This window comes from Empidonax traillii, unplaced genomic scaffold (assembly GCF_003031625.1).
Source record: "Empidonax traillii isolate 1590-97213 ecotype Southwest subspecies unplaced genomic scaffold, ASM303162v1 scaffold113:size1526484, whole genome shotgun sequence".
In the NCBI taxonomy this organism is placed as follows: Eukaryota; Metazoa; Chordata; class Aves; order Passeriformes; family Tyrannidae; genus Empidonax; species Empidonax traillii.
Window position 1 is genome coordinate 1,415,607 of NW_020955306.1, and position 19,955 is coordinate 1,435,561.

The 19,955-nt window shown below is 36.7% G+C and overlaps 1 protein-coding gene across 2 annotated transcripts in view; it reads right to left on the reverse strand.

Annotated features, from left to right (window-relative positions):
• Positions 1-18,321, reverse strand: part of RTTN (rotatin) — a 76,543-nt gene extending 58,222 nt beyond the window's left edge. For both annotated transcript variants that reach the window (XM_027882877.1, XM_027882878.1), the window contains exons 1-12: positions 18,235-18,321; positions 17,401-17,588; positions 16,012-16,210; positions 14,237-14,326; positions 13,050-13,128; positions 11,708-11,822; positions 11,023-11,173; positions 9,951-10,116; positions 7,018-7,199; positions 3,622-3,737; positions 1,752-1,922; positions 216-428 (exon numbers count right to left, since the gene is read on the reverse strand). In XM_027882877.1, the coding sequence (XP_027738678.1) occupies positions 216-428; positions 1,752-1,922; positions 3,622-3,737; positions 7,018-7,199; positions 9,951-10,116; positions 11,023-11,173; positions 11,708-11,822; positions 13,050-13,128; positions 14,237-14,326; positions 16,012-16,210; positions 17,401-17,588; positions 18,235-18,265 (1,701 nt within the window). In that variant the 5' untranslated portion in view covers positions 18,266-18,321. The remainder of the gene's footprint in view (positions 1-215; positions 429-1,751; positions 1,923-3,621; positions 3,738-7,017; positions 7,200-9,950; positions 10,117-11,022; positions 11,174-11,707; positions 11,823-13,049; positions 13,129-14,236; positions 14,327-16,011; positions 16,211-17,400; positions 17,589-18,234) is intronic.
• Between the last annotated feature and the right edge of the window lie 1,634 nt (positions 18,322-19,955).

Sequence of the window (19,955 nt, forward strand, 5' to 3'; positions counted from 1 at the left end):
AAAAAATTAAAAAAAAAATTTAAAAAAAAACACCAAATGCCATGACGAGTATTAATGAAAACAAATATAAATTAACTACATCTTGCAATGTATGGAATTCTCATACTTAAGGATCTTGTTCTGCCGTGTTAAACTAAAATTTTTACCACATAATAAAAGAAGTGAAGGAACGAAATTGGCCCACAGAAAGTATTTTATATAATAAAATACCACACCTTTTTATGAACTTCAACCATAAAGCTACAAGTGCATTCAATGGAATATGCAGCTTCTGAAACTTGTTTATAAATACTGTAGTTCTCAGTACTCATTTGCTCCAGATAGGCTGCAATGGATTCATGGATGCTTGGGTATTCCAAGGAGAAGGACATGTCCAGAGAGAGAAGAAATAAAGCATTCAGCAAACTCTTTTGTATAACTTTACTTGCCTTTGAAAAAGAAAACAACTGTCAGAATAAAGGCCTGAAAACACAGTAAAACCAAAAACAGCATTTGCAGTCATCCAACAAATACAATCACTACTGCTGCTATGTAAAAATTAGAGAAACTCATATCATTAAATGAGTTCTGTATGAAGAATTATTTTTTTTAATTAAAAAGTGATAGTTAATTAGATGTCACTCCTAATATCAGACCTGCAACCAAAGTTGTGTATGATCCAGGCACAGCACTAATACAAGCTGCTGGCCAGAGTCAATTCACTGGTTGACCACGAGATGGCAGAGAATACACAGATCACATTTATTTCTGTATTTAATAAAAAGCTATCTATAATTCCACATGTTCATACTGCAAACTAAGAACTAAGATAAACTGAGATTTCACTTTTTGTTTTGGAGTTTTTGATTTTTAGCTGCAAATGTTCAGTATTATTTCAACTAAAATTCTGACCTCAAATACAGTAACTTTTTTCTAACTCCTCTCATACACAGAATGGATATATTATGTGCATAAGAATTTACGGACAAAAACTATAAAGTCATTAGATTAGCCTGTCTACACTTATTTGAAGTACAAAATGCAATATTTGTGACAAAAACCCCCAAAGTAAATATTGATCTTCTACTCTGATTTAGTAACGTCTAAAAAAAAAGCTACACTCCACTAAAAACTGGTCCAAAAAATTTTAACCTATTCAGGTTTAAACACCTAACAGTTTCCATCACACAAAAATTTAATCGGACCTTCCCACCTGAAATAAAAAAACCCTCCACACTAAAAAGCCCAAACAAACAAACAAACAAACAAAACACCAGAAAAAGCTCACACAACCTCAAGAGCTACATCAGAGTTCCTTTTAAGGAGCTCTGGAAGCAAAGAACAATTAAAATCACTAGGATGTATGAAACATAATTCCTTACTACATTTCATCAGATTAAGAGTGATGATTCTAAATGTCATTCCAGTCCTACTTGCATGCATACTATAAACGAGCAGAGGGCAGCAGAGCTTTGCGAATCATACACCATACCAGAGAAAAAACAATACAGGAGGGAAAAGAACACTGAATTTCAAAAACTCGTTTAAAAACTGTATTAAAAATTGTTTTTTTAAGATCTGAAATCTGCAGCATGCACTGATAACTAAGAATGGACAAAGCTGCCCTCTGTGACCATACATCAGCCAATGGAAATCAGATTCTCTGTTCAATGGCTATTTTCCCAGTATTAATCCCTGAGAACGACAACACTTTCTGCCCTCTTAAAATGCAAAAAGCAAGAGACTATCACTTCTAATTAGTGATGTCATACCTTTTCTACAGGGAGAAGCATTTGCAGCAATCTAACAGTGAAGAGTGAAATGCTAATAAATGCCATTCTGTGATGCACCAACATCACCTTGGGTTGTTCTGCACTTATATTGGTTTTGTGATATAATATAGTTTCTCCAAGTAAACCCAAGACCAGAAGCAATTTATCTTTCTGAAAACAAAATCAGAAATACAATAGTTAGAAAAAATTGAAACATTCCTGCATATGTACAGTATTTATACAGCACCCATAGTATAATTAACACAATTAGACCAAATACACTAAAACTGCATAAATACACAGGATTGTTTGTCATCTGAACAGAACTATGCAATAGACCTCAGTCTACTTTCACTTTAAGTTCTGAATATTTGTTCAATAATTACCCATTACTGACTGCTCTCTCACCTTTCCTCTCCCACTTTTCTCCCCTCCCCCCAACCTTAATTTTTGCTCACTACACTTTTGAACTTCAATTTTAATATGGAAATATTAAGGCCTGGTCTGAACCTGCAAATAAAGCTTTACCTTAAAATTTAAAAAAAAAAAAAAAAATCCCAAACCAACTCACAATCCAAACTTTGAAAACATCAAAGGTTTTTTTATCCCTATTAATTCTCAAAGGAAACAGCAAAGTTTTTTTTTTTACCTCTCCCCCTTTTTTTTTAAATTAAAAAATCAATACAATTGTATACAATTACCCAGTTTATTTGCAGAATTTTGCTTGTTAGTAGCCTGGAAGTAAGCATTATCCTACTAATAATAATCAGTAGGATATACATATATTGATGCTCACAGTTTTTTAGTTTGATAGACTCATAAGCAATGAAACATACTGATTCAAATCATAAAACAACTAGACAAAAGGTATTAAGCTTCTGAGATCAAATATTCTGCAAGAAATCTTCAGCACTAACTTGGAATTGATCAATTATCATTGATTTTCACAGATCAGTAGCTTAAAGTCAAAAAAAAAAATTCTCATTTGCTACAGGTCCTATAAATAATATAAAGATTAACATTTATAAAATAGAAAACAGGGAAGCCTACAGCAATATTTTAATTAATATTGCAGTTATTACTGTTTCATATTCAGTGGTATTTTCATGAATTCTAACTGAAGTCAGGTGCATTTAATTCATTTTTAGATAAGTTTCAGTCTGTAAGTCTGATATGTTTGTTACATGCCTAAGCCATGCCAGCTTATGCTTCAGCTTTCACCTGTCTTCATAAAAGCAAGTCAGACATTCTTATTTCATCTGTTATTCACTAATTTGATATTTCATGTATATAAGAACTCTCAGCTGTGCTCAGATATATTTCTGGCAATTTAAATTGTTTGGTCAGCAGCACCTTAATGCTTTGAATCTCTCCTGAGCCAAAAAGTCTTCCTTCTTTCCCTGCTAAGTGACATAGATAAGGTTATCTGAAATCTGCGCAGGGATCTATAGTTCTTACGTAAGAAATGGATAGCATGTATGCATCTTATAATTCTAGTCCTGGATCTAAAGAATTATCTCCCTAATTTTAAACAGATAGTTTATAAGGAGTAAAGAATGTGAAAGTTGCCATTTACATCAAATGTCTCCAACATTTGTAGTGAGTGCTTTTCCCTCAGATCCCCTTCCCTACATATGTTTCTCTCAAGGGCCACTTATTTTGAGATGAAACTTCAAGTGTTGTCTGGTAAGAGAACTTACATTTCGAAAAAATAATGTGTCATCAATAGGACTAGTAATAAACGACTTAAAATTTTCAAAAGGGTAGCTCAGCAGAAGATTAGATATGTACATGAATCACTGCAGAAAACGTCAGAGGCTTATAAAAGAAGATTGTTAAATATGGTTGAACAAAGTCTAAGGAATCTTACCAATTCCAATGCAAAAAGGCTATCATCTTCCCAAACATTTTCAGAAATAGCATCACCAACAAGGAACATGTCTTCAACAAGCAATTCGAGAACTTCCATTGTCACTCTCTGACTGCCTAGGAATACAAATGAGAGGATAAATTGAAATGCAGACAAAATATTATATTTTGCTATTCACAAGACATCATTGTAAACAAGGGTTTATTCTAAATATAAAATTCTCGTATTTTAATTTTTCTATACACTTCTACAAAACTAATGTTAACTTCCCTCAACCTCCAAGAGCTCTGAATCTTTCAGAAGATGAAAACCAGCCAAAATTACAACAGAAGACATTAAAGTAATTGTATACTTGAAAAAAAGTCTGCATTTCCTTAAATCATATAGTAAAATTATTTAAAAAAATAATAATGAACTTAATTAAAGCTGTAAATCTGATTACTGAACTTCTATGAAGTTCAGGATAAAGTCACTAATTTCCCCCATCCAGACCACTGCGTTACAAATCCTCTGTATATACTACATATTCCAGTTAATCTGCATTTCGATATAGCCAGGAGTGCCTTTCTTGATAGATCGTTTTGTTTGAGATCTTTTGAAAGACAAGACTAATATCCACTTTATCTACTTGTACTGTTCGCTGCTTCTCCTGAGTTCTCTTAATAGCAAGGCTAATCTGGTCTATCAGTGACTTTTATACTTTGTACAGTTTTAAACTTGAACATGTGGCCACAAAACAAACTTGGCCTGAGCTTAAATATGTACAGCCTACATTTACTACAAATATAAACCTCTCCTTACCTTCTCCAGATAATGAAACAATAGAGGAGAAGTAGTCAAAGGTAAGAAGGTTTCATGAAGAACAAGGCAGAATATCTGGAGCCAGACCAAATATTTTCAACCTCATACGACTGAGGATGCCAAAACCGTCTGGCATCCTAAGGAACCATATGGTGACAGCTTCCCCTAAATACTCAATTTAGTGCAACTGTTGGCTTAGTTACTTGTTGACGGTATATTTCTATAAAAAAACATGGATGGATTTCACACAACACCATTCAATTTCCAATTTATTTTTTAAGTAAGATAAAAATTTTGCATAGTGAAGAATCCTCAAAACAAAATGCTTAAAAAAGCGAAAGGTCTACTTGTTTGTTCTGACTAAATTTTAATTTCTTTGTACTTTTTCTATCTTTTGGAAATTTTACACACTGCAGGAGCCTTGATATACTTGAGGAAAAATTTTATATCTGTGTGTGTGAATACATATGTAGTGACAGTGACCACAGCTCATGCAATTTGCAGCTTGAGTGATACTGCTCTGAATGAGCATATCACAGAGAACAGCACCAGGCCTTTTTGAAAGCTTGCTTTTACCTATATCATGGAAGCATTGTTTTCCATTTATTTTAGGCAAAACGTTGACAATTTGACTTAATATATTTCTCCATTACAATGAAATGATAAAAAAAACCATCAAACAAAGACCCACAACACTACTGATTTGTGCAATGACTTGGTTCACAAGACAGGTCAGCACCAAAGAAGAAAATCCGAGCGAACATCTCCACAAGGAACAGAATTTAAGCTTAACTGAAATACATGTTATATTGCAAAATACAAGGAAGGAAATTTTTCAATAAACTTACAAGTTTTCCTTTTAATTTAAATAGAAAAAAAATCTACATTATACCATATAAGTTGATAATAATGTTCATAAAAGCGCCTGTTGATTTTAGTGAAGATAAAAAACTCAAAATATAACCACATGAGACACAGTGTGTTACTGTCTCACAGTATCACACTGTCTCACAGTGTGCCTTCAGATCACAGGCTTTCAGATCCAATATTAGTTTCCTTACAATCTGTGTCTCATTACAGCACAGTGGAAGAATGAAGAAATATCACCTAGTAGAGTTTAAAAAGTGTAAAAATGTTAGGGAAAGAGAAACAAAGACAGATCAACTTTATCTGAAAGTGAAACTACTTTAGGTCACAGAATCACATATTTTTTAAGTCGAAAGAGAACCACAAAGATCATTGAGTCCAGCTCTGATCCCTGCACAGGACCATCCCCAAGAGTCACACCATGTCCCTGAAGGTACTGTCCAAACGCTTCTTGAACTCTGTCAGGCTTCGTGCTATGATCACTTCCCCAGGGAGCCTATTTCAGCACCCAACCACCCTCTACGTGAAGAACCTTTTTCTAATACTCAACCTGAACCTCCCCTGACACAATTCCAGGTCATTCTCTTGGGTCCTGTCACTGGTCACCACAGAGAAGAGAACAGTGTCTGCCCCTCCTCTTCCGCTTACAAGGAAGTTGTAACTGCAATGAGGTCTCCCCTCAGTCTCCTCCAGGCTGAACAGACCAAATGACCTCAGCTGCTCCTCATACAGTCTATGGTAAGATTCAATGAAAGAAACTTGAAAGGTGGAAAAACTGTATTTTAACTCTGCAGATTTGAAGTGACAGGCACCAGAAAAGGAAAAGATAGAAAATACATTTTCTGTAGTTTTACATTATAAATAAAAGATGCCAGAAGTCACAAATGTGCTTGTAACTAATTAATATTTAAATATCACTATTCTGAAAGGGAAAAACAAAACTTTAATTCATTTTAGTTGGTCTATTACCAAAAAGAAATGAGGATTGAATAATTTTCATACATATTTCATATAATTTTTAAGTTAAAGCCTCTAACTTTTATTATCCTACTTATAGATAGATACATGTACATTTCCATCTCCTATATTTGAAAACCTCACCATGTTTACCAATACCTGTTCTGAATTACATTTTACAGCTAAATACCATTTGAAACAACATAAGAACAAAAAGACTGTCCTTCAAAAAGGCTTTGCAATTTAGAACCTTTATAAGGTAAAATTAAAATTATAGTTGTTGTCATTATTTATGTTTCTTAAATCAATTACAATGCATTACTACATTCACAAGATTAAAAACAAACCTCTCGCCAGAATTTTTGTTTATTATTTCTTGAATATGTTTCTTAAATATACCTTCTGAATTACCAGAAGGTAAACTCTATGCTCAAAGAGATCAGAACATGTTTGGTTAACTGTGGTTATTTTTTCATCTTCTTGTATGACATTTTACCCAGCCACGTCATTTTTCCACCACACACCCACTTCTTCCCACTGTCAGTAAAAGTACTTAAAACTTCTGCAGCAATTCTGGAAATCAACCAGAAGATTCAAGCTTTGTGACCTGAACAAAGTCCCAGGAAAGGAACTGTTGTAACTAGTTATAGCAGTTCACTAATTATCTGTACCTTATTTATTTGAGCTACTCACCTCATTATACCAACTTCTAAAGAGGTCTGTATTAAAAATGAGATGGATAAATAAGAGAAATACTTAACACTTTCTCACCTGTTCTTAGAAGAGGTACTGCATTTTCCAAAATGGAAACACAGAATTGAGGAAGGCTAAGCTGCTTCATCTGTGATTCCAAAGTGTCCTCATTTTCAATATCTGGTAGATCAATATGTCCTACATCAAATGGGGAATGCAGGGAGATTCTGGAGTTTGCATTCGCTTGAGTACTGTTTCCACTTAAAACAACAAGCAAACAACAAAAAAGACATAGTTAACTTTTGCAAAGAGAAAACCCATATATATACACATGTCAAAAATAGCATCAAGTATTTTCCTGTCCTCCTTCCTTAAGCATATCCTTCCTTCCATCCCATTCATTCTCTGCTATCCACCAGTGTTGCAGGAAGAGGGGGATTTTGTTTGGTTGGTTCTGTAAATGTCAGAACTGGTAACATCACAAGTGAATGCCTAATGTTTTGGCAGTCATCTTCAAATGCACTTAGCACTGTGTACTGGAAGAAATACACATGCAATGAATACAATATTGCAAGAGAAATATAACTTGAATTAAAACTTCTTTTTTGTGATGAATAAAATCTCTCAGTTGCAAGGCCACTTACCAAATCAAATTTAACCCTGAATGATACCTACTATATTAAAACCATTCTATATAGCTAGCCACAAGAATCAGTAGAAGCAAAATTACAAAGTGTGCCCTATGTTAAAGCCTTGGGACTACCCAAGTAAAACAGAAAATATTCTCTTGCCCAAGAAAGTCTTAAGCACAATCAAGCATATATTACAAAATATACGTAGTGTTATTATATTATAGTCATATTTTTATAATTAAATATATATTACATATAGTTCATAGATTATGAACAGTATACCATTCATAACCAAATTTATTCAACTGTTTTCAAAAATAATGTAATTCTGTTATCAGCATTATAATTAATACAGTTCAGAACATATGTTTTTTATGTTTTTTCTTGTACTAAGATTTGCTTTAAAAACCTGTATTTAAAAACCTGACTTCTAGCTTTTGTTTGGTTCCTTTTTTTATTACTAAACAAGCTGAAGAAAATGAATTGTGGCATGATTGTGTTACACTATATTTTCTAATTAAACGCAAAAGATGTATAAAGAATAGCAATTAAGAATTAAGCAATTAAGAATTTAAATGCCAACTGATTAGGAGGCCAGTAGAAGACTACAGGAAAAACAGAAGATTTCAGTAGTGTGTAGTGTGTAGTTGCACTTACCAGAGGGTAAGGAAGGAGAGGTATCAGTCATAAAAGCAATTCAGAAGAGGAAAGGTTAAGTTTCCAGAATTTGAAACAGACAAATAGATAGATTGAAGAGTCTCAAGATTTAAGAATAAGGAAAAAGAAGAGTTACGTATAGAAGAGTAATAAACAATTTACATTACAATTATTTTGAAAACGACTAGATTCATTAAAAGCAGCTCTTCCATATCAAAATAAGCAATGTCAGAGCAACAATTCGGTCATTGCTCTGTATCATATCTTCTATTAACATCATGTTTTTCTTTATGCTACCTCTGGGCTAAATTGTATCACTGCAAGAAATGGGATTTATGGACAGTGAGCAGTTCTAAGTGTACAGTCATGAACAGCTCATAATATGACCATAGTAATGGCCAGTCTTCGCAAACGAAGAACTGGGGAAGGTCTTTACACCTTCCAGCCTGCGCATTGGATTTTTTAGGTGAGACACAGAGTGCGCGGAACTGAGCCCACTCTTTAATCCTGAGGTTCATCTGCCGGGGCCAAGCGAGCTTGGACGGTGGCAGCGAGGTCCTCAGGACGTAGATGGATTGCCTTACAGGGCTAACGAGCTCCATCTGCCCAGGGAGCGGCCAACCCAGGCCTCGGCGGTGACAACGCCGCATCCTTAACCTCTAGACCACCAGGGGCTCCCAATATGGCCATATAATTTTAACAAACTACCACTCCCTGGTTTCTACATGTCTCATCACCACCTTAACCGGTCCCTATTCTTATGCAATTTCATTACTAGATTGATAGCCAGGCCATCACTATTTCTTGCACAAGGTACACCAGCTACTATTAAACTGTGAAATGTTAAAAATGGTCAGATCCTAAAATGCAATAAGCCTGGAGTTCATTGACATTAAAATATTAGTTACATATTAAAATATTAATATATTAGACAAGCAAAATAAACTTCTAATATAATGACTCTCAAGATGCATTTACAATTTACGACATATTATCATCAGTCTATTTGCATGCCTAGGAGTTACTCAATCATTAAGCCCATTCACCACAGAGACTCAAAAGAACTACCAACAACACACAGTAACGATTTACAAAGACCTTTAAACTTCCACATATTAAAACACATTGGTTCTTGAACAGCAGCTTTAAGTCTCTTGTGTCAAGATAAATAAAGATAAAACCACACACAAATCTCTTCATTTTGAGGGTATACAGACAATTCGTAATTTCATATTGGAGTAAAACTTTCAGATGTTACAGAACTGAATTTTGTTGTCAGATTTAAAAGTAAAGATTAAAGATTTTAATGGAAAGCTTTCTACATCATAGCATTTCTGACAATAGGATACACTGTTATCTATGGGATGGCCATTCTACTTAAAATAACTTAAAAGGTCATCTGTTGACAAAAAGGAAAAATCCCTGACTTCATAGCAATAGCCTGAATAAATGCTTGTCTGTGTATTACCAATACATGCACAAGCAATAACAATTGATACTAAGAGAATCTGTTTTTAAAAAGGGGGTTGGGTACAATATGTGGCAACGATCTTATATATTCTAAACACCACCTAAAGAACAGTTTAATTCATAAATCATGGTTTGAATTTTCACAGTTACCAAAACTCTTGCATCGTTCCACACACTGACAAGGAGCTGATGATATAATCCTATATTATTAATTTCTTAATTGAAGTTTAAGTTATTTCCTGTTTTATTCACCTGGAAGATACTGCATCCCAATCTTGACCATCTCCTCTAGGACGCTGAACTGTCCGTCCAATTACAGATGGCCGAGGGCTACTACTTCCAGGTGATGGATTCCGAGAATGAGGAGGACCTCTTGGCTCTTGACAGTAAGATATAGATGAATTCTGGGAAGTTGTGCCTTTATGTAACACAAAGCATATATTTTCCGTTACTTGAATCCATTATTCTGAAAGATACTATCGAGTGAATGGTAAAAGTAACCTAGGTAGGATATGGAAAACACCAAGCAAATACTGGTAATTTAGGACAACCTATCACTGGCAAGTAGCAGAGTTTGGAAACGCAATTCCAAGGCAAAACCATTGAAGACTCCAGTTAAATCATAAATCTGGAGTTTTAAAAACAGAAACAATAGTGTCTGCCTAAGGCTATTGGACTTGTTGATGTTATAACTAAATTAGCAGCCAATATAATTTATTAAGACACCAAATATAGTGGCAATCTTATAAAGAAAACCAATCTACCAATTTACAGAAACAGAGCCGACTCAATTCAGACACCAAAATGGAAACAGGAAGACCATTACAACTAATTTACACCATTAAAGTTATAACATTTAAGCATTAAGACCATTGTGAAGTAGCCTTAATGACTGCAAAATTCAAAACAGTGATTAAACTATTTTTAGCCACCAGCATAAAGAAAAAAGTTAATGTAGCTCATGAAATCAGTAACTACATTGTTAAGAACTAATAGCTTGAAAACTTTTCTGAATATCTGCCCACTTTTATTTTACAGATTTGATCTAGTTTTAGTTAAAAATCCCTTTCCTGCTGACATACAAACAATTGGATACTGGGAAAAGTTGCTGAATGGGTAATCACAGCAAACTGTAAAAATAAGCAAGTACTTTAAAACAATGCAAGTACTCAACACTTTTTAGTACTGAACACCATTTATTCAGTAAAACAGTTTCACAAGATTATATTTGCTGTAAGTTTCAGGGGTTTCTTTTCAAAAATCATTTTCAGCAATCTTAACTGTAGTAAAAATAACAGTATCTCAAACACTTAAAAATACCTACCTTGCTCTGTGGAAGAAAAACTTGGATCTCTATGAAAGTTAAGCCTGCTTCTCAAGAAGATGCATAACTGTTGCAAGCAGGACACAGCCTGCAAAGCTAACCGATGTCTTCCATCTCCTACAAAAGCCAGGTTTAGCAGGGACAAAAGGCTCTGCAAAGGCAAAACCATCAACACCAATAGCTGAACATTAATCACTTTCATGAAAAACTACGCCAGCAAAAGTCCTGCGCTAAATATAGTCCACAAATGTTTCCAAGGGTTTTTCAATATCACAGCAAAGAATAAATAGCTTAACTAGTTTTCTTACTGAAGGCAAGACTACCAGTTCTAAGGAAAAAGTAGAGTTCCACTTTGTACTTCCAATGAAGTCACTACTTTCATTATGGAAGCCCATTAGAGGGTGTGCATAAACACCACCATAAATTTATCTTACCCAGAAGAAACCATGTATTACTTCAGAACACACTTCACTACTGATCAGCAATATACATTATTACAACCAAAAAATTCTCTAAACACGACAGGTAGCCAATGCCCCCTTTCCTATGCACCTAGAGTTAACATAATGGACCTTCTGTTTAGCTATTTTGTTTAGAAACAAATCATATAATTTACAATAATTCCTCCTTGGCACAATTTGTATCACAGCACAACAAAAACATAAAACTTTATGTGAATTCTTGCCTGTACAATCTTTGGCCTTTGAAGGAAGATCTCAGCAGGAAAATCTTGCATAATCACATCCTGAAGAAGCTCACAGGTACTCCAAATTAAACTTTGGTTGTTACTTCTCAAAGAGCTAAAAGTTCATATTTAAATACGTATTAAAATTAAAAAGAACCAACCAGTAATTACTACCTTGAACAAGTATTTACAAGAAAGTTAAAATCACAACACTGAAGAATCTAATAAAAAAAACCTCTGTACTTCTATTGTCACACCACTTTTAAAGCTGAATTATTTCTAAGCCATGCTCATCCTATATACACTAAAGAATAAACTCAACTCCAGCTATTATCAAGTCACATTTAAAATTAGGTTCCAAAAAGAGAGATAACATTACTGATATTGAATTTGAAATTAAAATAACAAATACTGGAAAGTCCCTCTGAAGTTGGTAATTATCTCAGTGTTATACAGCAAGTAATCTAACTCATACCAGTAAGAAAGTTTCTTTCATTACTTAGGTTCATGTATGACTTAAAAGCACTTGAATTACCTATGTGGGAATAGGTATTCCCTTCCACAAAGGAAGAAATTTATGAGCTATTCTCTAAGATGTATATTAGTAAATAATAAGAACCTTTAAGATATTCCACTTCACTTTTTTCCACTTTGTTTCAGAAACCACTGTTTCTGAAATTACTGTAAAAAACTTCATTCAGTTTTACAAATCTCTGTTCTTTTTCAATACTGAGGCATAAAGGAAATTAAATATTAAAGAGGTTTTACAGCTTCAGAGATCTTTCAAAAGGAAACAACAAACAAAAAAAAACTGTAACAGAAATCTATCACAGTTCAGTGTCAACTCATAAGAATCCCAAATACCCATCAAACATTGTTTTCTAAATGAAAGTTAAAAACAAAAATAAAATCACTGCAGAAAGACAATCGGAATGACTTGGTGCCTGGATAAGATCCTGTACCTAAACTTAATAGCCTAAACCTAGCCAAGGGACTACTGAAAGTATGGATTTTCCTGCCAAGTGGTCATGGGGGTAAAGTAAATAATGATTTTATTCCACCTTGTTCTAATATTAACGGAATGAAATCTTTGATCCACATGAGAAATTTAGAAGACAGTGAAGTATCATGAAAAAAAAACCCAAACACACTCTGATTTAAACACTAAGAATGGAGAGTGGCAATGCCCAACTTCAGCACAGCTTTCACAATCATTTATCAAAAATTAGCTCATTAGGTTATTTACAGGAACAGCCTTATAATGCAGAAGGACAGAAACTGTCAACCACTATTCCAGAAAAATAAAAACTACAATAAAAGTGTAATGTTTCTATTACTGCACCTTTCATTTGATGAAAGAACATGTCTATCTGTTGAAGTCAGAGTTAGCCAAGGAAACGTGGAAAATTTCAAGCATTTCACTGTAAAAAAACAGAGCAGATATTTTGTAATATATTTTAGAGAGGTGTTATACTGTATATATTCAAGACAAAAAAACTTATGAACTATACTGAAATATATATATATAATGAAATATATATACTGAATCTGAAAAAGAACTACATTTTACTAAATATAGACTTCTGCAAACTCAAGTGCTTTTAGTGAGAGTACTCAGCAACACCAAAACACCACTAAAATCATCTTAAACCCAAATGAAATATACTTAATGAAGAAAGTTTTAGCAAATCTGGTACTAGAGAATATTTATTAGCATGAACTCTAAAAATAGAAAATTGCTCTCATGCTTTTAAAGCAGTAGAAATTATCGTTCTTATGAAATTATGACACATAATAACTTTCTAACAAAAATAACTTTGAAGCTATTTTTAACCGAAAGTTTGTAATAATTATTGTGCAATTCTTAAGACAGCTTATAAACTACTAAAGAAGTAAACTGGTGAATCACATACAGTAACTGCAAAGTCATATTTTAAAGTCTAGTTCTTAGCACCATACTGTATGTTAAATATGACGCACTTCTGTGAACTGCTACTAATATACTGGTACAGGCAAAGACTTGCCAAAGTGTTATTGGTCTCTTCTTGTCAGAGAAACACTTATATCACCTTACTGACAAAAAAAATCAAAGCATAACACTGGTTTTCATTTAGATACAAGGTAAACATACCCGAAGTATCTAATCCAGTTTTCTAAGAAGTAGAAAAGTACTTCAGACTAAGTTGTGTTGAAATAAAAGGTACTTGAACAGCCACTTTTGACTATGAAACACAGATCTTCTGAAAAGCATTAGCAATATTTAAATAATCTTTACAATTGCACCACTTTTTAATATACTTTACATATTCCAAAAAGCTAAGCTTTTTACTAGGAAAGAGAAAGATCTATTAAGATGAGTGTCATTTTTATAAGTGTAATAACTGTAGTTTCTGTGGTACTCTATTTCACAGAATAACAATAGGAAAAAGAATAACCAATATTGCTATGCACATTTCTAATGAAATTCAATCTAAATTACAACTCTAAGCACTTGCTATAATTATTGTATTCCTTCATAACTACACATACCAGCTGTTCTTTTGGGAGGTGTTTCTAACTGCGGTGGATGACTTCTACCTTGACAAAAATATCCAGTGAATAATTCCTCTTGAGGCAGAACTAAAATAAAAAGATAAGTTTAAAAAACGTATACACACAAAAAAGAAAAACTCAATTTATTTTCATGTTTTTCCTGAACTACCTCCCTTTCGCCCTTGAGTTTTAAATCAGTCTCCTTAATAGGTTAAAACAGTCTCAGATGATAAGAAAAATTGAGTAAAGAGAGTGTATCAATGTTTATTTTTTCATAACTATATTCTGCAATATCATTCAAGCAATAGTAAAAATAATTACACAAAATGTACTGCCTGATGGAGAACTGGCAGCCAAACAAAAGGTTTTCCTTTAATCTACCTATGTAGCAACAAAGTAAGACTTTTTTAATTAATTACTCATAGCCTTTTTCTACCAACACTGCTGTCTTCTCAGGTCACCCGAAAAGTTGTCCCCCTTGTATATAATATGTATATTGTTAAATATATGTCATTCATACATAAACTTTATAAATATATACACAAGGTCTGTAACATTAAAAGTAATCTCTCCAGACCACAATATTTGGTTCAACAGATCAGACTAAATAATGCCCACGTTATTAGTTTACATTTTTTTCCTGTAACTGAAGTTACAGAAGAAACAGAAAGAAAAATACAACACTCCTGTTAGGAAGCACTAAGATTATTTAATCCACACATGCATACAATTTACAGCTTAAGTAACTTCAATTGAGTAGTTCCAAAAGACGAGACAAGAATGTGCCTGTAGGAGACTATTATACCTTTTCCCATAGAGTGGAAACATGAGGTATATGGGCCAGGAAGAAAAAGAGGAAAAAAAGAAGAGGAAAAATTCCACAACCGCCAGGCATCACATAGTGCCACACAGTTCTAGCAAAACGAGAACTCCAAGTGTTAGACAGGCAGTAGAAACCACAGAAAAATTGCTTTTATCTCTGAGACTGCACAGTATGAGCAAGAGAAGTGTCGCCATTACTACAGTATGCACTGTAACAGCAGTGTTTTCCCCACAATAACCAGGAGGATGAAGTAAGCACCTCTATGATTTGTAATTTTCTCCTCCAAACTTTGTGCTAAAATTTTTAAGGTGGAAGAGGAGAACCACATGGGTTACATTACACCTAAGAGACACTGTAAATCATTGTAACAGATAGATAATGAGCTAGATAACAGAAGCAAGTAATAGCACTTCACATATATGTGAAGTACTTCACACATAATATGACATTTTAAAGAAAGTTTATGGGTTTTTCTATGACAAATACGCAAAACTAAGAGTGCATACAACTAATGTAGTTTTTAAAATCCTTCTACTAGGATCGACCACTGCTTATTTCTTTTTCTTTTTTAAGATCTGAACTGCTCTCAAAGCTAAAGCCTATTACACAATGAACAGCAGCAAAGCATACTAACTAAATCATAGATTTATTCAGAGCTGCTACACTTGCTGCCACAAAGTTGTTCTTAGAAGTTGTATCATGCTCCTTGTACATCACGGAAAACAGATACTACACACTGAAGAAATGGACAGAGAATTCCATTACAGGAATGGCACTAGGTGGTTTAGCTAAGGTCACACTGTCTCTAGCAGAATTTGATTATCACGCAATTCACTGATCTCTTAGGAATAATTTGCCTATTATGCCTGAAAACACCAGCTTTACATAGCCTTTCCCTTTACTTTATTTTAATTTAAAAAAAAATTACACTTCAAAATATGTAATTCACCTGGTTGATCTACTGAAGGCTGAGACTGAGCTTGATAACATACTGATAAAGAACTAGAAGGAAGTTCAGAAGGAAGGAAGAACAGTCCATCCACAATCCCATCAATTATGGCCTGCAAGTTCGGATCCACATCAGGGCGAAGCTGAGAGAAAAATTCCACTGCACCAATTCCAATCATTTTCTCGGCAGCAGGTGGATGCTACATTAGGACAAATAATTGACAAAGTTAGTCTGAAAAGTCTCAAGGTGTCTGGATGAGAGTCAGGGATAGCGAGCAGCAGAGGGAGGAAAAAAAATTGTAATATTTAATTTATATTTTGCCTTTATTCATTTAAACCATCGTGCTGAGACAGAGCTCATTTTCTCTACAGTGGCTGGTTTGGGGCTGTGTTTTGGATTTGTGCTGCACACAGGACTTTTCAGCTTTTCATACTGCCACACTGGCAAGGGGTCTGGGAGTACATGGGAGGTTTGGAGGAGACACAGCTGGGACAATTGACCCCAACTGACCAAAGGGATGTTCTATATCACAGTTTCATAAAATGGACAGGGTTGAAAGGGACCTTAAAGATCATCTAGTTCCAACAAGATGCTCAGTCTATAACATGGGGGAAAGAAGAAGGAAGAGAGAGATATTTCAACTGATGGCTTTTGTCCTCCTAAGTCACTGTTACGGGTGATAGAGCCCTGCTTTCCCGGGCATGGCTGAACACCTGTCTGCCCATGGGAAGTGGTGAATGAATCCCTTGTTTTGCTTTGCTTGTGCACACACCTTTTGCTTTCCCTATTAAACTGTATTTATCTCAACCCACACTTTTTCTATCTTTTACTCTTCCAATTCTCTCCCAGATCCCACTGGTGACAGAGTGAGCAAGCAGCTGTGAGGGCCTCAGTGTCTGGCTGGGGTTAATACCATGACAACCATCCGTCAGTATCAAGGATGGGTTATTTTGTTTCCTTTGCCTAGCTGCTGCTTAGTAATTAAAACAAAAGAACATAAAAATCCAGCATATCTGAAATTCTGTAACATCTTTTCAATTTTCTAAAATAACTTGCACCAATGTTCAAATCTTCATTTTACAGAAACACTGCAAATGCCTAGCTGCAAATAATGCTCCAATGAAAAAAATAAACACTAAGTGAGAAACTAAAGCAGAAATCCATAAAAGAACAATTTTTCTCAACTATAAACTGGTGCCCTCTGACCCATCTTCAAGTCACTCAAATTGTTTTAATTTTGGTCTACACATAGTGGCTTCATTATTCCTGTTTTACAAAAACACTCTAAAAAGCTCCTTATATGGAGCTACAAAGTCAAATAGAACTCAGCTTTATTTAGCTTTGGCATTCTAAGGGCATATAGTTTAAATGAATGTTAGTATGCCATACCTTGATCAAACTGTTCACAAAATTTAGTACTTCCTCTTTTATTGGTACGACTGGGAAATTGAACCACTCCAAAAGGTTACGAAAAAGTGCTTTTTCATGGACCAGATCAGCATACGAAATCAAGTTGTGATCTAATTTAAACAGAATAGTCTTCAGAGATCGCTCTCTTATCTCTGTCAATTCATGACCTGCCCAAAAAAAAAAAAAAAAAAGGTATTAAAAAAGCCATAAAATAATTTGATGCAACTTTTTTCTTACTTGGACAAACAGAATACTATCAAAGATCTGTGGGGGGGGAAAAAGCCAGTTTTTATGCTGTCAGTATTATGCTTACAAGGAAGACAAATATGATTACACTCACCAGCGATAACCTACTCAAGTATGTTTGCATGGTTACAAAGAGGTGAGACATTATAAACTATACTGACATAATACTGTGCCAACTGCACCACTCCTGGTGCCTGAACCTCTAGCAGAGTATGCTGTGGATACGGAAAGCTGCCTCGGACTCGCCAATCTGACAAAAAAACTACCCAAGCCTACTGAAGCGAAAGGCACCGTTTCTGAAGGGGCAGCCTTCGGCATTGCCTAGGGCAGCACTTCATTCCCACCTGGGGCAGCATTCCCACCTGGGGCAGCATTCCCACCTAGGGAAGCGCCGCCGTCTCCTCCCACGCCCGCAGCGGGGAGCCGAGCGGGAGGGCAGGAGCCAGAGGGGCGGTGGAGGCCGGGCAGGGATGACTGGGCTCCCGCACACCACGGCCGGGCCCCTCGCCCTCCCTGCACACAGGCGGAGGGGCCGGGACAACGCCGGGAGGAGAGGGGAGCCATTACCCAGCTTCCTGACGAGCGACGACAACTCCATCGCGCCCTCTCCCCGCCTGCATTCAACCGCCGCGCCGGCCCCGCCCGCCCGGCCAGGGGAGGCCGCGGGGCACCTCGGGAATCGTAGTCCTCCCGCCGCCGCCTCGGACCCACCGCCACCGTTCGCCGCTCTCGAAGCACGCCGGGAGCTTTCCCCGCCCCGCGGCGCGCCGGCGGGAGCGCAGAAAACTACAGCTCCCAGGGGCCCTCGTGTTGAGCGGGCCCGCCAGAGCTGGGTCACCAGCGGTGCGGCCGCTGTGCCGCCCGGAGCGCTCCTGAGGCGGGGCTTGGCCCGGGGGAAGCGGCCGGTGCTCCCGGAACGGCGGCGGGATGGGCGTGCGTGGTCCTGAGCTGCGTTAGAGGAGATTTGGTTTAGACATTAGGAATAGTTTCTTCACGGAAGGGGTGATTAGACACTGGAACGGGCTGCCCAGGGAGGCGGTGGAGTCACCGTCCCCGCGGGTGTTTAAGGGAAGACTGGCCGTGGCACTCAGTGCCGAGGTCTGGTTGGCAGGGTGGTGGTGGCGGCTCACGGGTTGGATTCGGTGATCGCGGAGGTGTTTTCCAGCCGCACTGGTTCTGTGAGACAGGCAGCCCCGGGGCTCAGAGTGCCGTGCCTGGTGGTGCGGAGGGGGCTCCCAGCGCAGCCCCGCCCGTCCCGGTGCGCTCGGGGCCGGGAGCGGCTCAGCGACAGCGGCTCCGTGCGCTGCACTGCCCGGCCCGTGGCTCTCACCGCGCCTCCCGCCCGGGCCTCTGCCCCTGCAGGGCCGCGGCTCTTCACATCCTCCCTTCTGGCGTCGTTCTTGGCAACATCAGCTTCTGCAAACATCGGATTTATGATTTTTTTAAAATTTATTTATTACTTTTTTTCTGAGTCCGGACACTAACTTGAAAAGGGAAATACGTGTTTCTTCAGCCTTTAGTGCACCATGGCCCCGATTTGGAAGCCGGACTTTTGCAGACTATTTACAAGGACATGTAGTGACAGGACGAGAGGGAATGGCTTCAAACTGAAAGAGGGTGGGTTTAAATTAAATGTTCGGAAGAAATTCTGTACTGTGAGGGTGGTAAGACACTGGAACAGGTTGCCCGGAGAAGCTGCGGGTGCCTCATCCCTGGCAGTGTTCAAGGCTGCCATGTCGGATGGGGCACTGAACAACCTGGTCTAGTGAAAGGTGTCTTTGCCTATGGCAGGGGGGCAGGAACTAGGTGATCTTCAGGGTCTCTTCCAACTGAAGCCATTCTATGATTCTAAAATTTATGTTTATAGCAATTTGCTAATGTATTTGCTACTATCAGTTTGATGGGTCTGGCAGCATGCAAGAAATAACTCTTGCTGACTTCTGTAAAGTAAACGGATGAGGGGGAGAACTAAGAGATGAATCATTAGGGGGCTTTGGTTTTCATTTCAGTGCAACCTAGACTCTAGAATTACACTGCTTTGTTTATAATGCAAAGTAATTTCACAAAGCAGAGTTTCTTAAACATGTAGTAAAAACGTGACACATCGTTGGTCATCTGGCCAGAGGGCTGATCTTATTTTTGAAAGTGTGTGCTTGCCATCGTAATTGGAAAAAATAAATTGATGATAGGTGGACAAGCGATGGACTTTGTTGTGTGTATGTGCTCCTGAATTTTTTGCATATAATTGCAGATGCACAAAAGATGATGGCTTTGTAATACTCATAGGG